At 51.4% G+C, this 20,643-nt stretch overlaps 2 protein-coding genes across 12 annotated transcripts in view; both read left to right on the top strand.

Annotated features, from left to right (window-relative positions):
* CREBBP (CREB binding lysine acetyltransferase) overlaps nt 1-7,712 on the top strand; it is a 163,630-nt gene extending 155,918 nt beyond the window's left edge. For all 8 annotated transcript variants that reach the window (XM_035266789.3, XM_078344542.1, XM_035266793.3 and 5 more), the window contains 3 exons: nt 1,070-1,231; nt 1,534-1,815; nt 2,936-7,712. In XM_035266789.3, coding sequence (XP_035122680.1) covers nt 1,070-1,231; nt 1,534-1,815; nt 2,936-5,113 — 2,622 coding nt within the window. In that variant the 3' untranslated portion in view covers nt 5,114-7,712. The remainder of the gene's footprint in view (nt 1-1,069; nt 1,232-1,533; nt 1,816-2,935) is intronic.
* A 5,098-nt stretch (nt 7,713-12,810) lies between these two features.
* TRAP1 (TNF receptor associated protein 1) overlaps nt 12,811-20,643 on the top strand; it is a 56,263-nt gene continuing 48,430 nt past the window's right edge. For all 4 annotated transcript variants that reach the window (XR_013524537.1, XR_013524539.1, XR_013524538.1 and 1 more), the window contains exon 1: nt 12,811-12,914. Coding sequence is in view for 1 of the 4 variants with exons in the window: in XM_035266766.2 (XP_035122657.1) it covers nt 12,827-12,914 (88 nt within the window). In the remaining 3 variants the exon portion in view is untranslated. The remainder of the gene's footprint in view (nt 12,915-20,643) is intronic.

The raw sequence follows: 20,643 nt of genomic DNA, 5'->3' as shown, positions 1-20,643 counted from the left end.
TCTCCTGCTCCTAACGTCTTACTTTGTGTGGCACAGTTGCTGCCATGGTGAGCATTGACCGATGCATTATGATTAGCTGAAGTCCACACTTTGATCCTGTTTTCTCAGTTTTCTTCTCATGTTTTTTTTCTGTCCCTGAATCTCACAGAGGATCTTGCATGACATTTCGGCTCCTTCAGCTCCTTGTCAGTTGGGCAGGGTTATTGGATTGTCCCCGGACTGACACCCATCTTTGAACACTAAGATTCTCTGAGGTTAACGGAGTTTAAGACCAGCCTGACCAACATGGTGAAACACTGTCTCTACTAAAAAATAGAAAAATTAGCTGGGCATGATGGTGCATGCCTATAATCCCAGCTACTCGGGAGGCTGGGGCGGGAGAATCACTTGAACCCAAGATTGCACCCTTACACCAAAAAAAAGCTGTTTGGACCTAGTTGAGTTTTCTCTGTTGAAGTGTATGAGTAGCAAGCCTGCATTGTTTCCAGAGGAGGAGCCTGTGGGCTGAGAGCAATCACAACTTCAGCCAGTCAGGCATAACACTGATGGCCCTGGCAGGGTGCTGGCCTGCCCCTGGTGGGCCTTGAGTGGACCCTGCAGGAGCCTCAGAGTCCCGGCTCTTGCCGGGGTAGCTGCTTCTGCCGTGAACAGCTTTCCTGTCTTCTGGAAGCTCTCATGCTTTCTCAGGTGTGTAGAGCCTTCCTTAAGGCAGACCGCTGCTGACCACAGTTGTGACGTGGAATCTTCCATGTATGGTTGTGACACAGTGGAAATGCCCCCTACTGCTGTAATTAATTCGTTTCTGAACTCACACTCTGGGTCTGTTTTCCCCTCAAAAGGCAACATAGCTTAAAGCTGATAGTGACACCAGCACTGCCTGAGGACAGGCCCGGCTCTGTCCTCAAGGCAGCAGCATCTGTAGCTGCCTGTGGCTGTGCACATGTGGGTTCTGCCTGGTGGTGACCTGCTTTGGCCTGAGCCTCCTGACACCCACGGCCCGGGAACTGGGAGTCCATGCCAGGTGTGGAGGAGCACTTGCCTGGTCTCACAACCTTGCCTGTTATTGCAGGGCAGTCAGGGCGACAGCAAGAATGCCAAGAAGAAGAACAATAAGAAGACCAACAAGAACAAAAGCAGCATCAGCCGCGCCAATAAGAAGAAGCCCAGCATGCCCAACGTGTCCAATGACCTGTCCCAGAAGCTCTATGCCACCATGGAGAAACACAAGGAGGTGGGCTCGGGGTGCGGTGCTGCAGCCCTGCCTCCAGCCCAGAGCAGGGACAGACGTGCAGCTGGCGGTCTGGGCCCCGTGCAGGTCTGTGGTGGGAGGGAGGTGGCCCTCAGGAGACTGAGTGGACCAGTTGGATGATGTCATGCAACGTGTCACCAATTCTGTTGTATCCCAAAGCATCAAGGCCATCAGGCTCAGCCACTTGCCTGTCCTATAAGCTGGGTTGGCTGCGCCTGTCCTACACTTAACCACCAGAGGTGCCATGTCCCCTGTGTGGGACTAAAGCCCTTCCTCTCCTGCAGGTCTTCTTCGTGATCCACCTGCACGCCGGGCCTGTCATCAACACCTTGCCCCCCATCGTCGATCCCGACCCCCTGCTTAGCTGCGACCTCATGGACGGGCGAGATGCCTTCCTCACCCTCGCCAGAGACAAGCACTGGGAGTTCTCCTCCTTGCGCCGCTCCAAGTGGTCCACGCTGTGTATGCTGGTGGAGCTGCACACCCAGGGCCAGGACCGCTTCGTCTATACCTGCAACGAGTGCAAGCACCACGTGGAGACGCGCTGGCACTGCACTGTGTGCGAGGTAGGCCCGCAGCCAGCCTGGGAGCTGACGAAGCATCCCGTCCCTTTGCGTGGGTGCTGGGGTCAGTGTCTCTACCTGATGGCGGCTGCGCTGAGTCCTCTGGAACTAGGACAGTATCACAAGGCAGAAGGCATCGCCATGTTTGTGTTTCCTAAACCTGCTCTGTGTAGCCATGTCCACAGGCCTGGCAGTGGGGACAGCCAGAGAAAGGCTTTGCAGGGAAGTCTGTCCTATCTGTGCCCAGTTCTGGTCTTGCTAAATGGCTGGGAACACCCGCTGTCCTCTTGGTAGCTTGGGACCCTCTGGTCCCTTGCATGGGTGTTCCTTGCATGGGCTCAGGCAGGTGACAGACCCCACCATTCCCCTCCCAGGACAGTCACCATCACCTGCCACCCCAGAGCCCACTCGCTTGCTGTGGTGTCTGTAGGCAGGCAGAGCGGTCCTCAGCCGAGCGAGGGCTTCTTCTCTCTCCACCTTCACACGCCTCTCTTCCACACTCCAGCTTTCTCCAGTGTCCTTTGTCCTCTTTCTAGTTTTTGCATGTGGCAGTTTTTACCTCTTTCTGTGAAGGCAGACTTCGTACCTGATTCTAGGGCTCCGTCAGGTTGCCAGGTGCAAGCAGTTTTTAGTAACCGGCTTCTGCATTAGGGAAAGTCCACTGGCACGCCATGGGTAGGGTAGCCCAGGCCTTTCCAGAGGCGCTTCATGGCAACTGTCGGTGCTCTGGGAGGGACCAGCCTCCCTCGGCCTTTCACTGTCAGGTTTCACAGTCCAGGTACAGGAGCAGGACAGGCCATGACGGGGCCAGTGTGACTCCCTGGGCAGAGGAAGCCAAAAGGAAGGGGGCTGGTGTCTACTGTCCATAAACTCACAGGCTGGGAGGTCTCAGGGCATAAGTCTGGTTATCTTTGAGCCTTCAGGGCTATTCCCAGGAGTCAAGGTCTTTGGGAGGAGCATGTACACGGCCCGTGCTCCTGTCCTGTCCATGCTTCCATCCTGTCTGGGTCTCCTGTCTGGTTCTCTTGGCACGGACCCAGACGTAGTGATGGAGGGAAACGGCCAGGGTTCCTGGTGTTGGGCCCCGTGCTGACACCAGCCTGTCCCCTTTTCTCGCTTCCAGGACTACGACCTCTGCATCAACTGCTATAACACGAAGAGCCATGCCCATAAGATGGTGAAGTGGGGGCTGGGTCTGGACGACGAGGGCAGCAGCCAGGGCGAGCCACAGTCAAAGAGCCCCCAGGAGTCCCGCCGGCTGAGCATCCAGCGCTGCATCCAGTCTCTGGTGCACGCATGCCAGTGCCGCAACGCCAACTGCTCGCTGCCATCCTGCCAGAAGATGAAGCGGGTGGTGCAGCACACCAAGGGCTGTAAGCGCAAGACCAATGGGGGCTGCCCGGTGTGTAAGCAGCTCATCGCCCTCTGCTGCTACCACGCCAAGCACTGCCAAGAAAACAAATGCCCCGTGCCCTTCTGCCTCAACATCAAACACAAGCTCCGCCAGCAGCAGATCCAGCACCGCCTGCAGCAGGCCCAGCTCATGCGCCGGCGGATGGCCACCATGAACACCCGCAACGTGCCTCAGCAGAGTCTGCCTTCTCCTACCTCAGCACCACCTGGGACCCCCACGCAGCAGCCCAGCACACCCCAGACGCCGCAGCCCCCTGCCCAGCCCCAGCCCTCACCCGTGAGCATGTCACCAGCTGGCTTCCCCAGCGTGGCCCGGACTCAGCCCCCCACCACGGTGTCTGCAGGGAAGCCCACCAGCCAGGTGCCAGCACCCCCGCCCCCGGCCCAGCCCCCACCTGCAGCGGTGGAAGCGGCTCGGCAGATCGAGCGTGAGGCCCAGCAGCAGCAGCACCTGTACCGGGTGAACATCAACAATGGCATGCCCCCAGGACGCACGGGCATGGGGACCCCAGGAAGCCAGATGGCCCCTGTGAGCCTGAACGTGCCCCGACCCAACCAGGTGAGCGGGCCTGTCATGCCCAGCATGCCTCCCGGCCAGTGGCAACAGGCACCCCTTCCCCAGCAGCAGCCGATGCCAGGCATGCCCAGGCCTGTGATGTCCATGCAGGCCCAGGCAGCTGTAGCCGGGCCCCGGATGCCCAGCGTGCAGCCACCCAGAAGCATCTCCCCCAGCGCCCTGCAAGACCTGCTGCGGACCCTGAAGTCACCCAGCTCCCCTCAGCAGCAGCAGCAGGTGCTGAACATTCTCAAGTCAAACCCGCAGCTAATGGCAGCTTTCATCAAACAGCGCACAGCCAAGTATGTGGCCAATCAGCCCGGCCTCCAGCCCCAGCCCGGCCTCCAGCCCCAGCCCGGCATGCAGCCCCAGCCCGGCATGCAGCCCCAGCCTGGCATACACCAGCAGCCCAGCCTACAGAACCTGAACGCCATGCAGGCTGGCGTGCCACGGCCCGGTGTGCCTCCACAGCAGCAGGCAATGGGAGGCCTGAACCCCCAGGGCCAGGCCCTGAACATCATGAACCCAGGACACAACCCCAACATGGCGAGTATGAATCCACAGTACCGAGAAATGTTACGGAGGCAGCTGCTGCAGCAGCAGCAACAGCAGCAACAGCAGCAGCAGCAACAGCAGCAGCAGCAGCAGCAAGGGAATGCTGGCATGGCTGGGGGCATGGCAGGGCACGGCCAGTTCCAGCAGCCTCAAGGACCTGGAGGCTACCCGCCAGCCATGCAGCAGCAGCAGCGCATGCCACAGCATCTCCCCCTCCAGGGCAGCTCCATAGGCCAGATGGCGGCCCAGATGGGACAGCTCAGCCAGATGGGGCAGCCAGGGATGGGGGCAGACAGCACCCCCAACATCCAGCAAGCCCTGCAGCAGCGGATTCTGCAGCAACAGCAGATGAAGCAGCAGATTGGGTCCCCAGGCCAGCCGAATCCCATGAGCCCCCAGCAACACATGCTCTCAGGACAGCCACAGGCCTCGCATCTTCCTGGCCAGCAGATCGCCACATCCCTTAGTAACCAGGTGCGGTCTCCAGCCCCTGTCCAGTCTCCTCGGCCCCAGTCCCAGCCTCCACATTCCAGCCCGTCACCACGGATACAGCCCCAGCCTTCGCCACACCACGTCTCACCCCAGACTGGTTCCCCCCACCCCGGACTCGCAGTTACTATGGCCAGCTCCATAGATCAGGGACACCTGGGGAACCCCGAACAGAGTGCAATGCTCCCCCAGCTGAACACCCCCAGCAGGAGTGCGCTGTCCAGCGAACTGTCCCTGGTCGGGGACACCACGGGGGACACGCTAGAGAAGTTTGTGGAGGGCTTGTAGCATTGTGAGAGCATCACTTTTTCCCTTTCATGTTCTTGGACCTTTTGTACTGAAAATTCAGGCGTCTGGGTTCTTTTTACTCCTAGACGGAACTGCGACTTCCAAGCCATGGAGGGCGGATTGATGTTTAAAGAAACAATACAAAGAATATATTTTTTTGTTAAAAACCAGTTGATTTAAATATCTGGTCTCTCTCTCTCTCTTTCTTTTTGTTTTTTTTTTGGGGGGGTGGTTTCTGTTTTGTTTTTGTTTTGGGGGAGGGGGGTTTGTTTGAATTCTTTTTGTCGTCATTGCTGGTGACTCATGCCTTTTTTTAATGGGAAAAACAAGTTCATTATATTCATATTTTTTATTTGTATTTTCAAGACTTTAAACATTTATGTTTAAAAGTAAGAAGAAAAATAATATTCAGAACTGATTCCTGAAATAATGCAAGCTTATAATGTATCCCGATAACTTTCTGATGTGTCGGGAAGATTTTTTTTCTATAGTGAACTCTGTGGGCGTTTCCCAGTATTACCCCTGGACGATAGGAATTGACTCCGGCGTGCACACACACGTACTCACACCCACACACATCTATCTATACATAATGGCTGAAGCCAAACTCTTGTCTTGCAGATGTAGAAATTGTTGCTTTGTTTCTCTGATAAAACTGGTTTTAGACAAAACATAGGGATGATCACTCTTAGACCATGCTAATGTTTAGAGAAGAAGCCTTCTTTCCTTTCTTCTATGTGAAACTTGAAATGAGGAAAAGCAATTCTAGTGTAAATCATGCAAGCGCTCTAATTACTATAAATACGAAACTCGAGAAGATTCAATCACTGTATAGAATGGTAAAATACCAACTCATTTCTTATATCATATTGTTAAATAAACTGTGTGCAACAGACAAAAAGGGTGGTCCTTCTTGAATTCATGTACATGGTATTAACACTTAGTGTTCGGGGTTTTGTTATGAAAATGCTGTTTTCAACATTGTATTTGGACTATGCATGTGTTTCCCCATTGTATATAAAGTACCGCTTAAAATTGATATAAATTACTGAGGTTTTTAACATGTATTCTGTTCTCTAAGATCCCTGTAAGAATGTTTAAGGTTTTTATTTATTTATATATATTTTTGGAGTCTGTTCTTTGTAAGACATGGTTCTGGTTGTTCGCTCATAGCGGAGAGGCTGGGGCTGTGGTTGTGGTCGTGGTGGCATGGGTGGTGGCTGGGAACTGTGGTCCAGGCTTAGCGGCCACCTGGAGGGTTTATTCCCAGAGACTGAGGTGTGGCTCAGCGTTGGCCCCACACATTCGAGGCTCACAGGTGAATATAACACAGTTAGGGTCACCAGTTGGTCTGAAACTGCCGTTGGCCCACTCCATCCTCCCTGCCTGTCATAGCTGCGCCCCCAGAAGTAGGGCTTCCTCCCATATTCAGGCAGCTCCCTGCAAACACCACTCCCAGAATTCGAGATAGAGGGTGTTCCAGGCTCGAAAGGTGCTTCCTGACTTTCCCCAACATCCTGCCGCCACCATGCAGCCTGTCCTATGTGGCCTTGGAGAAAACACTGAGGGGCAGACATCTTGGAGCACCAGCTCCAGATCCTGTTACAGTGAGAAAGGTCCCCCACTTCGAAGGACACTCGGACTCGGCCGCATGGCCCCACTTCCCTTAGAGTCCAGTTCAGGCCCCCTTACTGAGTGGGTGAGACCAGTTCACAAAAATCGCAAAACAAAAGAGGATCATCGTCGGGAGAGCTGAAGTTTATCCCCTAGTCTGCCGCCCCAACACCCAGAGAACTCACTTTATCCCTAGTTCATCAGCCAAAGGGTGGTCTAGGTGGGGGGTGATGGTAAATTTAGAAATTGTGGCCCAAATAGCTTCCATTTGGGCCCTTGCCTTCACAGTTATTTTTAAAATACTTGAATACTTGATTTGCGAATCTAAATTCAAGGAATCTTTCTAAGAAATTGGAAAGGTCCAATCTAGTTTTTAGCATACAGCTTTGAATCTTGAGTTATAAGATGTAAAATAAACCAGGTAAAAGACCACTATCTGGCACCTTCAGCCAGCCCTCATCCACCCCATCCCAGGAGGGGAACACAGGCCTGGCCTCCAGTGGAGATTGCTGTCCCTGCTCTGCCTGCTGGATTCTTACACCTCCACGATCCTCTTCACCTTTTCCACCCATGGGGAAGCCTTGAGCCACGTGTTCAAACAAGAAGTGGGCTGGAGCCCAGGAGCAGCAGCTCTAAGCCCACACTCAGTAGCACCCTCCTGGTTGTGCTGCCTTTAATGTGGGCAGTGGAGGGGCCTCTCTTTCAGGTTACCCTGGAATTCAAAACTTTATGTACCGACCTCATTCTTTTCGGAGGCTGCATCCCGTGCAACCATCTTAGGCAATCCAGATGTCGAAGGATGTGGATGCTCACCCTAAGCTTGTCATAAGGAAATACCTGTAAGAAAGCTGGAAAGCCGCAACGCTGTGTTTCATGCTGTATACTTAAGAGGAGAAGAAAAAGTCCTATATTTGTGATCGAAAAGAGGAAACTTGAAATGTGATGGTGTTTATAATAAAAACTGGTAAAACTACTTGGATTCAAAGATGGTTCAGATTGGCTAATGACTTAGAGTTAGCTCAACAGCTTGTCATCATAAGATTGCAGATGCGGGCCGGAAGCAGTGGTTTATGCTTGTAATCCTAGCACTTTGGGAGACCAAAGTGAGTGGATCACGAGGTCTGGAGTTCGAGACCAACCTAGGCAATGTGGTGAGAAACCCTGTCTATATTAAATACAAAAAATCAGCTGGGCGTGGTGGTGCGCGCCTGTAGTCCCAGCTACTCAGGAGGCTAAGGCAGGAGAGAGGTGGAGTTTGCAGTGAGCTGATATTGCATCACTGCATTCTGGCCTGGATGACAGAGTGAGACCAAAAAAAAAAAAATCCAGGTGCGGTGGCTCACACCTGTAATCCCAGCACTTTGGGAGGCCAAGAAGGGCGGGTCACAAGGTCAGGACATCAAAACCATCCTGGCTAACCCAGTGAAACCCTGGCTGTACTAAAAATACAAAAAATTACCTGAGTGTGGTGGCACTTGCTTGTAGTCCCAGCTACTTGGGAGGCTGAGGTAGGAGAATTGCTTGAATCTGGAGGCGGAAGTTGTAGTGAGCCGTGAGCCGAGGTCACACCATTGCTGTCACACCATTGCTATCCCACCCTGGGTGACAGAGCGAGACTCCATCTCAAAAAAAAAAAAAAAAAAAAAAAAGGATTGCAGATGCCCAGTGGAGTTTGTCTCCACAGAGCATGTGTTTGATGCTGCCTTTGAAATCATCACATGTTAAAAACAGAATGAGCTGCCCTGTATAATGTGGCATGGAGAGGCTTCTTTTAAGACCTCAGATTGGCCGGGCACGGTGGCTCTCACCTGTAGTCCCAGCACTTTGGGAGGCCGAGGCAGGTGGATCACGAGGTCAAGAGATCGAGACCATCCTGGTCAACATGGTGAAACCCCGTCTCTACTAAAAATACCAAAAAATTAGCGGGCATGGTGGCGCACGCCTATAGTCCCAGCTACTCAGGAGGCTGAGGCAGGAGAATTGCCTGAACCCAGGAGGTGGAGGTTGCGGTGAGCCGAGATCGTGCCATTGCACTCCAACCTGGGTAACAAGAGTGAAACTCCATCTCAAAAAAAAAAATATATATATATATATATATATATATATATATATATATAAATAAGCCAGGCATTGTGGCATGCGCCTGTGATCCCAGCTATTCGGGAGGCTGAGGCAGGAGTATTGCTTGAATCTAGGAGGCAGAGGTTGCAGTGAGGTAAGATCGTGCCACTGCACTCCACCCTGGGTGACAGAGTAAGTCTCTGTCTCAAAAAAAGAAAGAAAAAAAATGTAAGTATTTCAGATATTTTTAAGGGGATTAGGAAGAGACTCGAGGGACAGATGAGGCTATAAAGGGTGAGTGGCTGCCTCTGTGAGGCAGAGGGGACTGAGAAATGAACACCTCCCAGCCTGGAGTCCTGGGCCTGGGGCAAGGGCCTCAGCCTCAACCTTGATTGAGTTGTCCAGATTCTGCCTTCCCCCGTGGATAACAAAGTGAAGAGATGGGAAAATACGGCATGCAGCAAATACTGTTTACACGTATTCCTGTAGGAAAACGAAGGTGCTTAGTAACTGTCAAGTTCACAGAGCATCAAGGGACTGAGGGGGTGCCGGCTCCTTAATCCTTTGCTGGAAAAGTGTCCTACACCTCCGCCTCTCATCCTCTATCTCCTCTATCCAGGCATTCACCTTGGACTCACTTTGGGAGTGCCTCAGGAAACTGTGGAATTTATATGCAGCCCTCAAGCATCCTGGAGGCAGTAAGTGGTGACCAAGGTTTTACAAAGGCCTGTTGGGCATCAGCTTGCCCATGTTGGGTTGCTTACTGGTTAACTTTGGCATTGGAGAAAAAGAAACGCTGACAGCCCTCATGCTAGGCACCCCTAGTGTCCACAGTGCCAAGCTCCTAGTGTGGGTGACACTGATCCATCCCTACCCAATGCGTTTGAGGGACCTGAATTTTATCAGGCTTGATGGGCAGGCTTTATCATCTCTGATCTGGCATCCCTATGGCTCCAGGCTAGCAGCAAGAAAGACTTTTCTTGGCTCGGCATGGTGGCTCACTCCTGTAATCCCAGCACTTTGAGAGGCCGAGGTGGGTGGATCACGAGGTCAGGAGTTCGAGACCAGCCTGGCCAACATGGTAAAACCCCATCTCTACTAAATATACAAAACTTAGCCAGATGTGGTGGCACATGCCTGTAATCCCAGCTACGTGGAAGGCGGAGGAAGGAGAATTGCTTGAACCCAGGAGGCAGAGATTGCAGTGAGCTGAGACTATGCCAGTGTACTCAAGCCTGGGTGACAGAGTGAGACTCTTTCTCAAAAAAAAAAAAAAAAAAAAAAGGAGGTGGCAGCCAGTCAGTGACAGCCTCAGATCCTCTCCCAACAGGATAGGAGTCTCAGCAGAGCCAAGGCTGAGAAACACCAGGGGCAGCCCCCCTGCAGTGGGCTTGAAACCCAAAGTTACCTGGAAGGAGCTCCCTGACCATGTTGCTTGCCCCAGGGAACAAAGAGGCACTGGGAGATGTCCTTTCTGTGACAATCGCAGACTTACAGGAAGAGGAAATCAAGTCATGCTTTGCCCCACACCCTAGCGTCCCAACCCACCACCCAAGCGAGGCGGAACACATTTCTGCCATCCTTCACGTTTCATGAGCTGCAGGGGTGAGGCTGTGGAGGCCAGTGTGGCACTCGCTATGAAGAAGTGACAGGGCTAACAGAGATGATGGTCAAGTGTCCCCTTCACCTCATGCTTGCCGGAGTCGGCACCTTCAAGGCCAGACTTCAGGGAAGAAGCTAGATGGTCTGCGTTTCCACCTGCCCGAAGTCCTTTTTCTTTTTCTGTCCTCCATCCATGCCCCAAGGACCAGTGTGAGAACCTGGACTGAGGGGCCCTCTTTACACCCAAGGGGACCCTGGGATGTGGCAGACACTGCTTAGGACGCCAATCAGCTGCAATCCAGGCCCACAGCACCCAGGCGAAGGAGCAGTCTTGAGGTGGCAAGGTGGCAGGGACAGAGCCACCAGGCAGCCACGCCAGCAGGGAGGGGGCCTTGCAATTCCTCTGGACACGTAAGGCTGAGCTGTCGTTTCACTCTCTAGTATCTCAGGCCAAACTAGTCCTAACTAATCTTCTCTCTCTTGCTCTGTTGCCCAGGCTGGAGTGCAGTGGCACAATATCCACTCACTGCAACCTCCGCCTTCTGGATTCAAGTGATTCTCCGGCCTCAGCCTCCCAAGTAGCCGAGACTACAGGCATGCGCCACCACGCCTGGTTAATTTTTTTTGTATTTTAGTAGAGAGGGGGTTTCACTGTGTTGCCCAGGCTGGTTGCAAACTCCTGAGCTCAGGCAATCCGCCTGCCTTGGCCTCCCAAAGTGCTGGAATTACAGGCATGAGCCACTGTGCCCGGCCTAATTTTTGTATTTCTAGTAGAGATAGGGTTTTGCCATGTTGGTCAGACTAGTCTCAAACTCCTGACCTTAAGTGATAAACCCAACTCAGCCTCCTAAAGTGCTGGGATTACAGGCATGAGCCACCGCACCTGGCCACCTTTCCAAGTCTTTTTCTGATCCTGAAGAGATTAGCTGAGGGTCTAGGAACTTTTAAGGGTTTGAGACAGGGTGTGGCTTTGTCACCCAAGCAGGAGTTCAACAGCATGATCTGGGGTCACTGCAACCTCTTCCTCCTGGGCTTAAGTAATCCTCCCACTCAGCCTCCCTTGTAGCTGGGACTACAGGCCTGTACCACCGGTGTTTTGTACAGACACGGTCTCAAGGGTTTCACCACGTTGCCCAGGCTGGTCTTCAACTCCTTAGCTCAAGCAATTCGCCCACCTTGGCCTCCCAAAGTGCTGGGATTAAAGGCGTGAGCCACTGTGAGGGTGCCCACAACCTCTTCTCTTCACTCAGACACTACTTTTTTTTTTTTTAATTTTTTTATTCCAGGTCTTTAGAACTCAACTGTTTTTTTGAGATAGAGTGTCAGCTCTGTCACCCAGACTGGAGGGCAGTGGAATGATCTCAACTCACTGTAACCTCTGCCTCCTGGGTTCAAACAATTCTTCTGCCTCAGCCTCCCCAGATGCTGGGACTACAGGCACGCACCACCATGCTTGGCTAAGTTTTTTGTATTTTAGTAGAGATGGGGCTTCACCATGTTGCCCAGGCTGGTCTTGAACTCCTGAGCTCAGGCAATCCGCCCACTTCGGCCTCCTAAAGTGTTAGGATTACAGGCGTGAGTCTGTAATCACGCCCAGCCAGAACTCAACTCTTTGAGACAATTGCCAATCAGAAAATTTTTGAATCCACCTGTGACCTCTAAGTACCCTACCCTTTGAGTTGTCCTGCCTTTCCACACCGAACCAACCCATCTCTTACACGTACTGGCTGTTGTCTTATGTGTCCCTAAAACGTATAAAACCAAGCTGTAACACAACCACCTTGGGCAGAACTTCTCAGGACCTTTTGGGACTGTGACTCCCGCCATGCACACTCATAGTCGGCTCAGAATAAACTTATATTTTAGAGTTTGACTCTTCTCAGCAAGAACAAGAGAAGTGGAATAAACGAAAAACCCCAGTTTTCCTGGTGGTCGTGGTTACTGAGTTCACGTTTTGGTGTAGTCAGTCAAGCCTGGAATTCCCTTCCTAATGCGCTTTAGCTTTTTGGCCAGTCTTGGTTTGCAAGAGACTTGAAGCGCCCTAGAAGGACGGTCAGGATTCATAAACTCCGAAGAGACGTGAAATGCTTCTTCCCCGGCGCCGCCTCCACACCCTCGCGTGGTACCGACATCCGCCCCATTCCAGGGATGCGCACCGCAAGGCGCAGCCGGCCAGCGTGAGCCGGGGACAGCGGGGCCACCTCTCCCAGCTCTGCACGCAGGGACCGTCGCCCTTGATAACGCGACCCAAGGTTACGAAGGTCCCGCTTGCAGGCCCGACTGTGAGCGCCGTAACCGCCCACGCACCCGAGCAGGCAGCGGTCCGGGCAGCCCGGCGCCCTCCGTGACGTCATCTCCATGCGCCGAAGGACGGCCCCGCCCCGCAACGTCCCGTCCCATCTAGCGTAGCTGCGCGCGGCGCTCTGGGAGAACAACATGGCGCGCGAACTGCAGGCGATACTGCTGTGGGGCAGCCGACTGCGGCCTCTACTGCGGGCGCCGGCGTTGGCGGCCGCCCCGGGAGGTGAGGGCAGCCTGGCTGGACGGGCATCGGGCGGGCCGGGCCACAGAGACGCCAGGGGCGTTCCTCCTAGGTGCTCCGGGGCGCGAGGCGCCGGCACCTGCTTGATGGGCGTGTGAGGTCAGGTGAGGCCAAACGCTGCAGGAGCGTTTCCTTTCGCTCCACTTCTCGGCAGCTCCTGCCGGACAGCCTTTTCCTCGGCTGGACTCCCCTCGCCACCGGCGCCTTGGAGCCCTGAAGGAGGCCGCGGTTTGGGTGGTCGCGGGGTCGGGCAGAGGGGCCGCGTGGTAGTCCCTCCTGAAGCTTTAGGTCCAGTCAGGTCTAGCACGAGCAGGTGGAGCCGCTCCGGAGCGCAGTCTTGGCGGGTGCCTTTCGCGGGGAACAGACTTACTCAGGTGATCGTTTGAATTCCCTGGCTCATGCTTTACCCCTCCCCGCCCCCCGATAGCGTACAGACCGTTTGTTAATTCGTTCATTGGACGCACATGTGAGCGCCCGCTGAGTGCCCGGCGCGGTGCAGGTTCTGGGGACGCCACAGTGAACAAAACCAGCAGCGGTCACCGGGGTTCCCAGAGCCGGTGGACTCGGGGTGGTTGACGCAGCTGTATCCTCGGGGCCTAGAATTGATGGATGTGCCAATAAATATTTGTAAAAAGAAAAGAGAGAATGACCCTAACCTCTACTCTCCCACTCCCCACTCGGAGGTAACAGCAGTGAATGTTTTGGCGTTCCTTCTGGGCTGTGCACACTGTTACACACACGTGTAAATATAAATGTATCCGTATAACTATTTTTCTCTAAATAGCCTAACTATGTATGCATTGCGCTACAGAAAATTTTAACGCTCCGGTCATTCTTTCCACCTCTTTTCATGTCAGTGTACACAGGTCCAGGGGCTTTCCAGTGACCACAGAGTATTCTGTATGACGGACGTGTTATTTGCTTTAAACATTGTCTTATTAATGGAGGCAATAAAGATTATTTCAGCTTTTAATTTTTATTACTATGCTGCATAGGATGGGTGAGTGCTTGCATGTTCGTTCGCGTGCGGTATTTCTTTAGCTTTATATAAAGTTTTAGAATTGATGTTTCAAAGCCTATGCATTTTTGAAATGTTAGCAGATATTGCCAAATTGTCCAAAAAGGCCTTATCAATTTATATCCCATTAGCAGGCAATCAAGATTGCCTATTCCAAAGGTATTTTCTTCAGCGATTAATGTTATGTCTTTTCAAAACCAATCGTCTGCAAAAGGTATCTTGTGGCGTGGCACCGTGGTGGCTTACGCCTGTACACCTGTAATCTCAGCACTTTGGTAGACCAAGGTGGGCGGTTCACGAGGTCAGGAGTTCGAGACCAGCCCGGCCAACACAGTGACACTCTGTCCCTACTAAAAATACAAATATTAGCCAGGCATGGTGGCATGTGCTTGTAGTCCCAGCTATGCTGGAGGCTGAGGCTGGAGAATCACTTGAACCTGGGAGGCAGAGGTTGCTGTGAGCCAAGATGGTGCCGCTGCACTCCAGCCTGGGCAACAGAGGGAGACTTCATCTCAAAAAAAAAAAAAAAAAAAGATGTCTTGTTTTTTAAAGACCGAGTCTGGCTGGGCCTCCCAGGGTGAATTGCAGTGTTGTGATCCGGGCTCAGAGCGATAGAGCTAGACTGCATTTCAACAGCAAAAACAATAATATTCCTTCAGAAAGTGATGCTCTGGCTCTCTTCTAGCACTGTTGTCTGATCAATTTGTTATTTATTTTTCTTGTCTTTATGAGGTGGGGTTTCACCATGTTGGTCAGGCTGGTCTCAAACTCCTGACCTCAAGTGATTTGCCCGCCTCAGCCCCTGCAGAGTGCTGGGATTACAGGGGTTAGCCACTGTGCCTGGCCAACTGTCCTATTCATTTGGTTCTTGTTTCTTTTGTAGCTAACTCAGGTTTTTTTCCCTCCTTGGAGGTTAAGATTTTTTATCTTTGTCATTCGTGGTTTCAGGTGTCCACAGCTGTTTGTAATTCATGCTTTGTATCATGCACTGTCACTTCCATTTGGATGATATGTCAGTTTTCAGCCCAGGAAGATTTTAATTCTCTTTATCTCTTTTTATTTATTTAGAGATGGAATTTTGCTCTTGTTGCCTAGGCTGGAGTACAATGGTGTGATATGGGCTCACTGCAACCTCCGCCTCCCAGGTTCAAGTGATCCTTCTGCCTCAGCCTCCTGAGTAGCTGGGATTACAGGCGTATGCCACCATGCTTGGCTCGTTTTTGTATTTTTGGTAGAGAGGGAGTTGGTCCATGTTGGTCAGACTGGTCTCGAACTCCCGACCTCCCAATGTCAGGTGATTCACCTGCCTCTCAAAGTGCTAGGATTGCTGAACCACCACACCCTGCCTGCTTTATCTCTTTTTCTTAATCATCTCTGTCCTCTCCTCCTCCAACTTCTGGTGCAGTGGTTCAAGCATTCCTCTGTCTTGGTAGCCTGCTGTGTTGTAGATGCCCTTGCTATTGTCACCTGTGGGTGAATGTGAGGCAAATTGTTTGGATTGATTGAGTGGTGAGTAAATTTGGCTAAGAAGATACATGTCTTGTGCAGTAGGGGAGGAAGAATGGTTTAGGCGGATCCCCCCATGCAGAAAAGTCAGACTTCTCAAAATTTGTTTGTTTTTTTTTTGTTTTTTCGAGACTGAGTTTTGCTTTTGTTTCCCAGACTGGAGTGCAATGGTGTAGTCTGCTTACTGCAGCCTCTGCCTCCCAGGTTCAAGCGATTCTCCTGCTTCATCCTCTTCAGTAGCTGGGATTACAGGCACCTGTCATCACGACCTGCTAATTTTGTATTTTTAGTAGAGACAGGGTTTCTCCATGTTGGTCAGGCTGGTCTCAGACTCCCAACCTCAGTCGATCACCTGCCTTAGCCTCCCAAAGTGCTGGGACTATAGGCATGAGCCACTGTGACAGGCAAAATATTTTTTATCTTCTTGGGAAAGTGTTTCTAGGTTCTAGCATGTGCCTGACTTCACATGTCTGTGGAATCCTCTCGCCCGTGCTGTACTGCCTCAGTCACCCAGGAGCTCAGGCAGTTAACCTTTAAGATCTCACTGACCCAACACGGCCAGCCCAGTCACTTGCCCTCAGAATATCTTATTTATTTATTTATTTATTTAGAGATGGAGTCCCTTCTGTTGCCCAGGCTGGAGTGTAGTCGTGCAATCTCGGCTCACTGCAACCTCCACCTGCTGGGTTCAAGTGATTCTCCTCCCTCAGCCTCCTGAGTAGCTGGGATTACAGGTGTGCACCACCATGCCCAGCTAATTTATTGTATTTTTAGTAGAAACGGCGTTTCACCATGTTAGCCAGGCTGGTCTGGAATTTCTGACCTCCGGTAATTTGCCTGCCTAAGCCTGCTGAAGTGCTGGGGTTACAGGTGTGAGCCACCATGTCCTGCCCACCCTCATAATATCTCTGTGATAGGTGGGCTGGGATCTCTGCCTGTGGACTTTTATTTTTCATTTTTGCTCATAACTTGTATTTAACAAATACATTTCCCATATCCTCTGAGTCTTAAACTGTGACCCTGCTGTCTGGGGTCATAGGTGACTGCTGGGCAGTGTACCAGGATCATCTTGGTGGCCTGGGCAGCACATTAGGGAGCATAGAAACAGGCACTGCTTGCACCAGGATAAGTTTCACAGATGAGGGTCTACTTGGGCCAAACCTGGAAGGCTGTTTTCACTGGAGGGGAGGCAGCAGCATTCCATGTCTGGAAAACTGCACGTGCAAGGGTAAGGAGATGCCCGTGAATAATTGGTTTGACAAGAGACTTGCAGGAGTCCATGGTGAATGAAGCTAGCAGTTGTGTCTTTTCTGTCAGATACAAGCTCTTAGGTAGCAGCCTTGGCCTGCAATCCTCAGGACAGTCACAGAGCTGGACCTGGGCCTGATGTTAGGGGAGCCCAGCCACCTGGCCTGTTAGGTCCACACACTGTAAACCACCATGAGACCTTTTCTTCGCAGCTTCAACTGTCGGAAGTGTCATATGTGCCAGTAGACAGATGAGGCTGCCTCCCAAAGGAGAGAGAAGACCTGGAAAGATCAAGAGCAAACGTGATTGTGTGTTCAGGTAGATAGGGTGATGGATTGGTCATTTTTCGTTACCAGGTGGCTGCCACAGTCACAGAGGATGCTGAGCCCAGTCTCCTGGTTATGCCAGATGCTCTTGTTTTCATGATCTTGCCAGGACAGGACTGTCAGGCAGCCACGATAGGACTTCTTGGTGCCGGCTTTAAGGTCTTAGGCCTTTTCGGTCTCCGTAAGCTAGAGCCTATGCTGTAATTTCCTGTCTTGGAAATCAGAGTTGTAAGAGTAGGTCTGCTGCCAGCACTGAGAAGGTCAGGAGAGCTGGTTTCCTCAGTTTGCTGAGGGTACAAGCACTAGCAGGTTTGTTTCATCTTCCAGAAAGAGTCTCACCTGGACCCCGCTCCTGCAGGGGCACCTGCCTGGCTGCCCCTCCCCTTCAGTACTTCATTTTGTTGACTTGTTTTGCCTCCTCCCTCTGCTCTCCCGTTATTTGGAGCCTGTGCTGTTTGATTTCCGTATCTGGTGTGCTGCACCCTTCAGGAGAATTCAGGTGAATTTCCGGTGCTCGCAGGCTGTTCTTTTCAGGGTGGAGGGGAGTAGTGATTGTTGGTGAGATGCCACTCTCTCTGTGAAACAGCTCTTTAGAGGTGTAGTGTCCATGACACCTTGGCCATCTGAATAAGCCGTGGTGCTGGGGCTTAGATGGCAGAGGAAGGTGAGATCCAGCTGCCCAGTACCACCAGGAACACCTTCAACTTGGTTAGGACCAAGGGGGCTGAGTTATCTGAGTGTCTGAAAAAGAACACATCAGGCTGGTCTCGGTGGCTCTCCCTGTAATCCCAGCACTTTGGGAGGCTGAGGTGGGTGGATCACCTCAGAACAGAAGTTTGAGACCAGCCTGGCCAACATGAAACCCCATCTGTACTAAAAATACAAAAAAATTAGGGTGGTGGCAGGCACTGTAATCCCAGTTACTCGGGTGGCTGGGGCAGGAGAATTGCTTGAACCTGGGAGGTGGAGGTTGGAGGTTGCAGTGAGCTGAGATTGTGCCACTGCACTACAGTCTGGGTGACAGAGCAATAGTGTCTCAAAAAAAAAAAAGTATGTATAAGATTAATTTTGGCCAGGCGAGGTGGCTCACGCCTATAATCCCAGCACTTTGGGAGTCCGAGGCGGGTGGATCACGAGGTCAAGAGATCGAGACCATCCTGGTCAACAAGGTGAAACCCCGTCTCTACTAAAAATACAAAAATTAGCTGGGCATGGAGGTGCGCGCCTGTAGTCCCAGCTACTCGGGAGGCTGAGGCAGGAGAATTGCCTGAACCCAGAGGGCGGAGGTTGCGGTGAGCCAAGATCGTGCCATTGCACTCCAGTCTGGGTAACAAGAGCGAAACTCCGTCCCAAAAATAAATAAATAAGTAAGTAAGTAAGTAAATAATTTTGAGATTGCTAAATTAAATGCCATATTAAAAAAAGAGCAGGCGGCTATACAGCAATGCTGCTGAGAACAAGACAGAAGGGCATGGGTCCTTCTGATGTAGCTGTATGTGTCGGGTTAGTGATACATGCCCTGAAGGAGAAATTAAGACAGTACGTTGTGCTGTTCACACTCGCCAGCATTGCAGTGTTTGTCAGGCAATGTAATGTTCAAGCGAATTTTCCATGACTTTTAAACGGAAACATTTGCTTTTAACCGTTATACGAAGAAGTCTTTCTAAAAGACTTCACCATGAGATGGACTGTAACTGGACTCTGATGTTTTCGGGGTCGGGATTGTGGCTGTGAAGTTTCTGTCTCTTGTTTTAATCCATAGATTCCGGCAGGGCCATTGAAATGTGAAGAATCCTTCGTCTATAGTGTCCCCACATCAAAACTGCATTGTGAGTGTTGATATTTTTGGCCTCTTACTGTGGGTTTAACTTGTAGGCCTCTGTGGGGCGGTGTCTCCTTTCCCAGTGTTCAGATGCGGCTGGGAAACTTGTTAGCATTAAATTGTTAAAAAGAAAGATACGGATTTCACGTGGGTGCCAATAATCTTCTCTGACCAGAGCTTACCATGAGGGCTTCAGGCCCATAATTTGACAGTTCCGAAGTGCCCTTTCCCTTCTTGTTCTTTCTCTTAGTGTTCAAGGAGTTAGATTTCCTGATTAATGAAGTGTCAGTATATCATAGTAGAGAATGATTAGACCAGGTTCTGGAACACAGGAAGCCTCAAGAAGCATAAGTGTTGAGAATGACAGAGCTAACAACTCAGACATTTGTGAAGGAATACAGGTCTTTCTCTCCAGAACATTGATGTACTTAAGAATCTTCTTGCCAGGTACAGTGGCTTACGCCTGTAATCCCAGCACTTCGAGAGGCTGAGGCGGGATTCCAGATCATCTGAGGTCTGGAGTTCGAGACCAGCCTGACCAACATGGAGAAACCCCATCTCTACTAAAAATACAAAATTAGCCAGGTCCGGTGGCACATCCCTGTAATCGCAGCTACTGGGGAGGCTGAGGCAGGAGAATTGCTTGAACCCAGGAGGTAGAGGTTGCGGTGAGCCAAGATTGTGCCATTGCACTCAAGCCTGGGCAACAAGTGCGAAACTCCATCTCAAAAAAAAAAAAGAATTTCTCTAATTAGAGAACTTGATAAACTGGAGAAATGAAACTGTCAGAGTTGACTTGCTGAAAGCAGAGAATTTTGTGGTGATGAGCATGGAACAATGGTAGAGTAATGGAAGGTGCTGTGGGGAAAGGCTAGAGGCTGCATCCTGTGGTTTTCCGTGTAGTGTTTCTGCTTTGTGAGAGACCATCATTTCTGCTCTTTACTCCTCTGGAAGGAAGCTTACAGATTTGTAAACTTACTAGTAAACTCATAGTTCATTTTATAGAATCCAAAGCTTTTTTTTTTTTTGAGACGGAGTTTTGCTCTTGTTACCCAGGCTGGAGTGCAATGGCGCGATCTCGGCTCACCGCAACCTCCGCCTCTTGGGTTCAGGCAATTCTCCTGCCTCAGCCTCCTGAGTAGCTGGGACTACAGGCGGGCGCCACCATGCCCAGCTGATTTTTGTACTTTTAGTAGAGATGGGGTTTCACCATGTTGACCAGGATGGTCTCAATCTCTTACCTTGTGATTCACCCGCCTTGGCCTCCCAAAGTGCTGGGATTATAGGCGTGAGCCACTGCGCCCGGCCTAATTTTCATTTTCTAAAAAAATTTTAGTTTAATGCACTGAATTGGTCACATCACCATTGGGTCACAGATTTTGGCCCACAGTCTGAAAAACACTTGGTGTTTCCATGCTATACCTTCCCAGAGAGGATTCACCATATGTTTGTTTATGTATTTATTATAATTTTTTTAGACGGAGTCTTGCTCTGTTGCCCAGGCTGGAGTGCAGTGGCGTGATCTTGGCTCAGTGCAGCCTCCACCTCCCAGGTTCACGCGATCCTCCTGCCTCAGCCTCCTGAATAGCTGGGACTATAGACGTGTGCCACCACGCCAGCTAATTTGTATTTGTGAGACAAGGTTCCACCATATTAGCCAGGATGATCTCAATCTCGTGATCTGCCCACCTCGGCCTCTGAAACTGCGGGGATTACAGGTGTGAGCCACCACGCCTGGCTAATTTTTTGTATTTTTAATAGAGACAGGGTTTCATCATATTAGCAGGATGG

Source organism: Callithrix jacchus, chromosome 12 (assembly GCF_049354715.1).
Source record: "Callithrix jacchus isolate 240 chromosome 12, calJac240_pri, whole genome shotgun sequence".
NCBI lineage: Eukaryota > Metazoa > Chordata > Mammalia > Primates > Cebidae > Callithrix > Callithrix jacchus.
The sequence above is the reverse complement of the archived record's forward strand: the minus strand, read 5'-3'. Positions and strand labels throughout refer to the sequence as shown.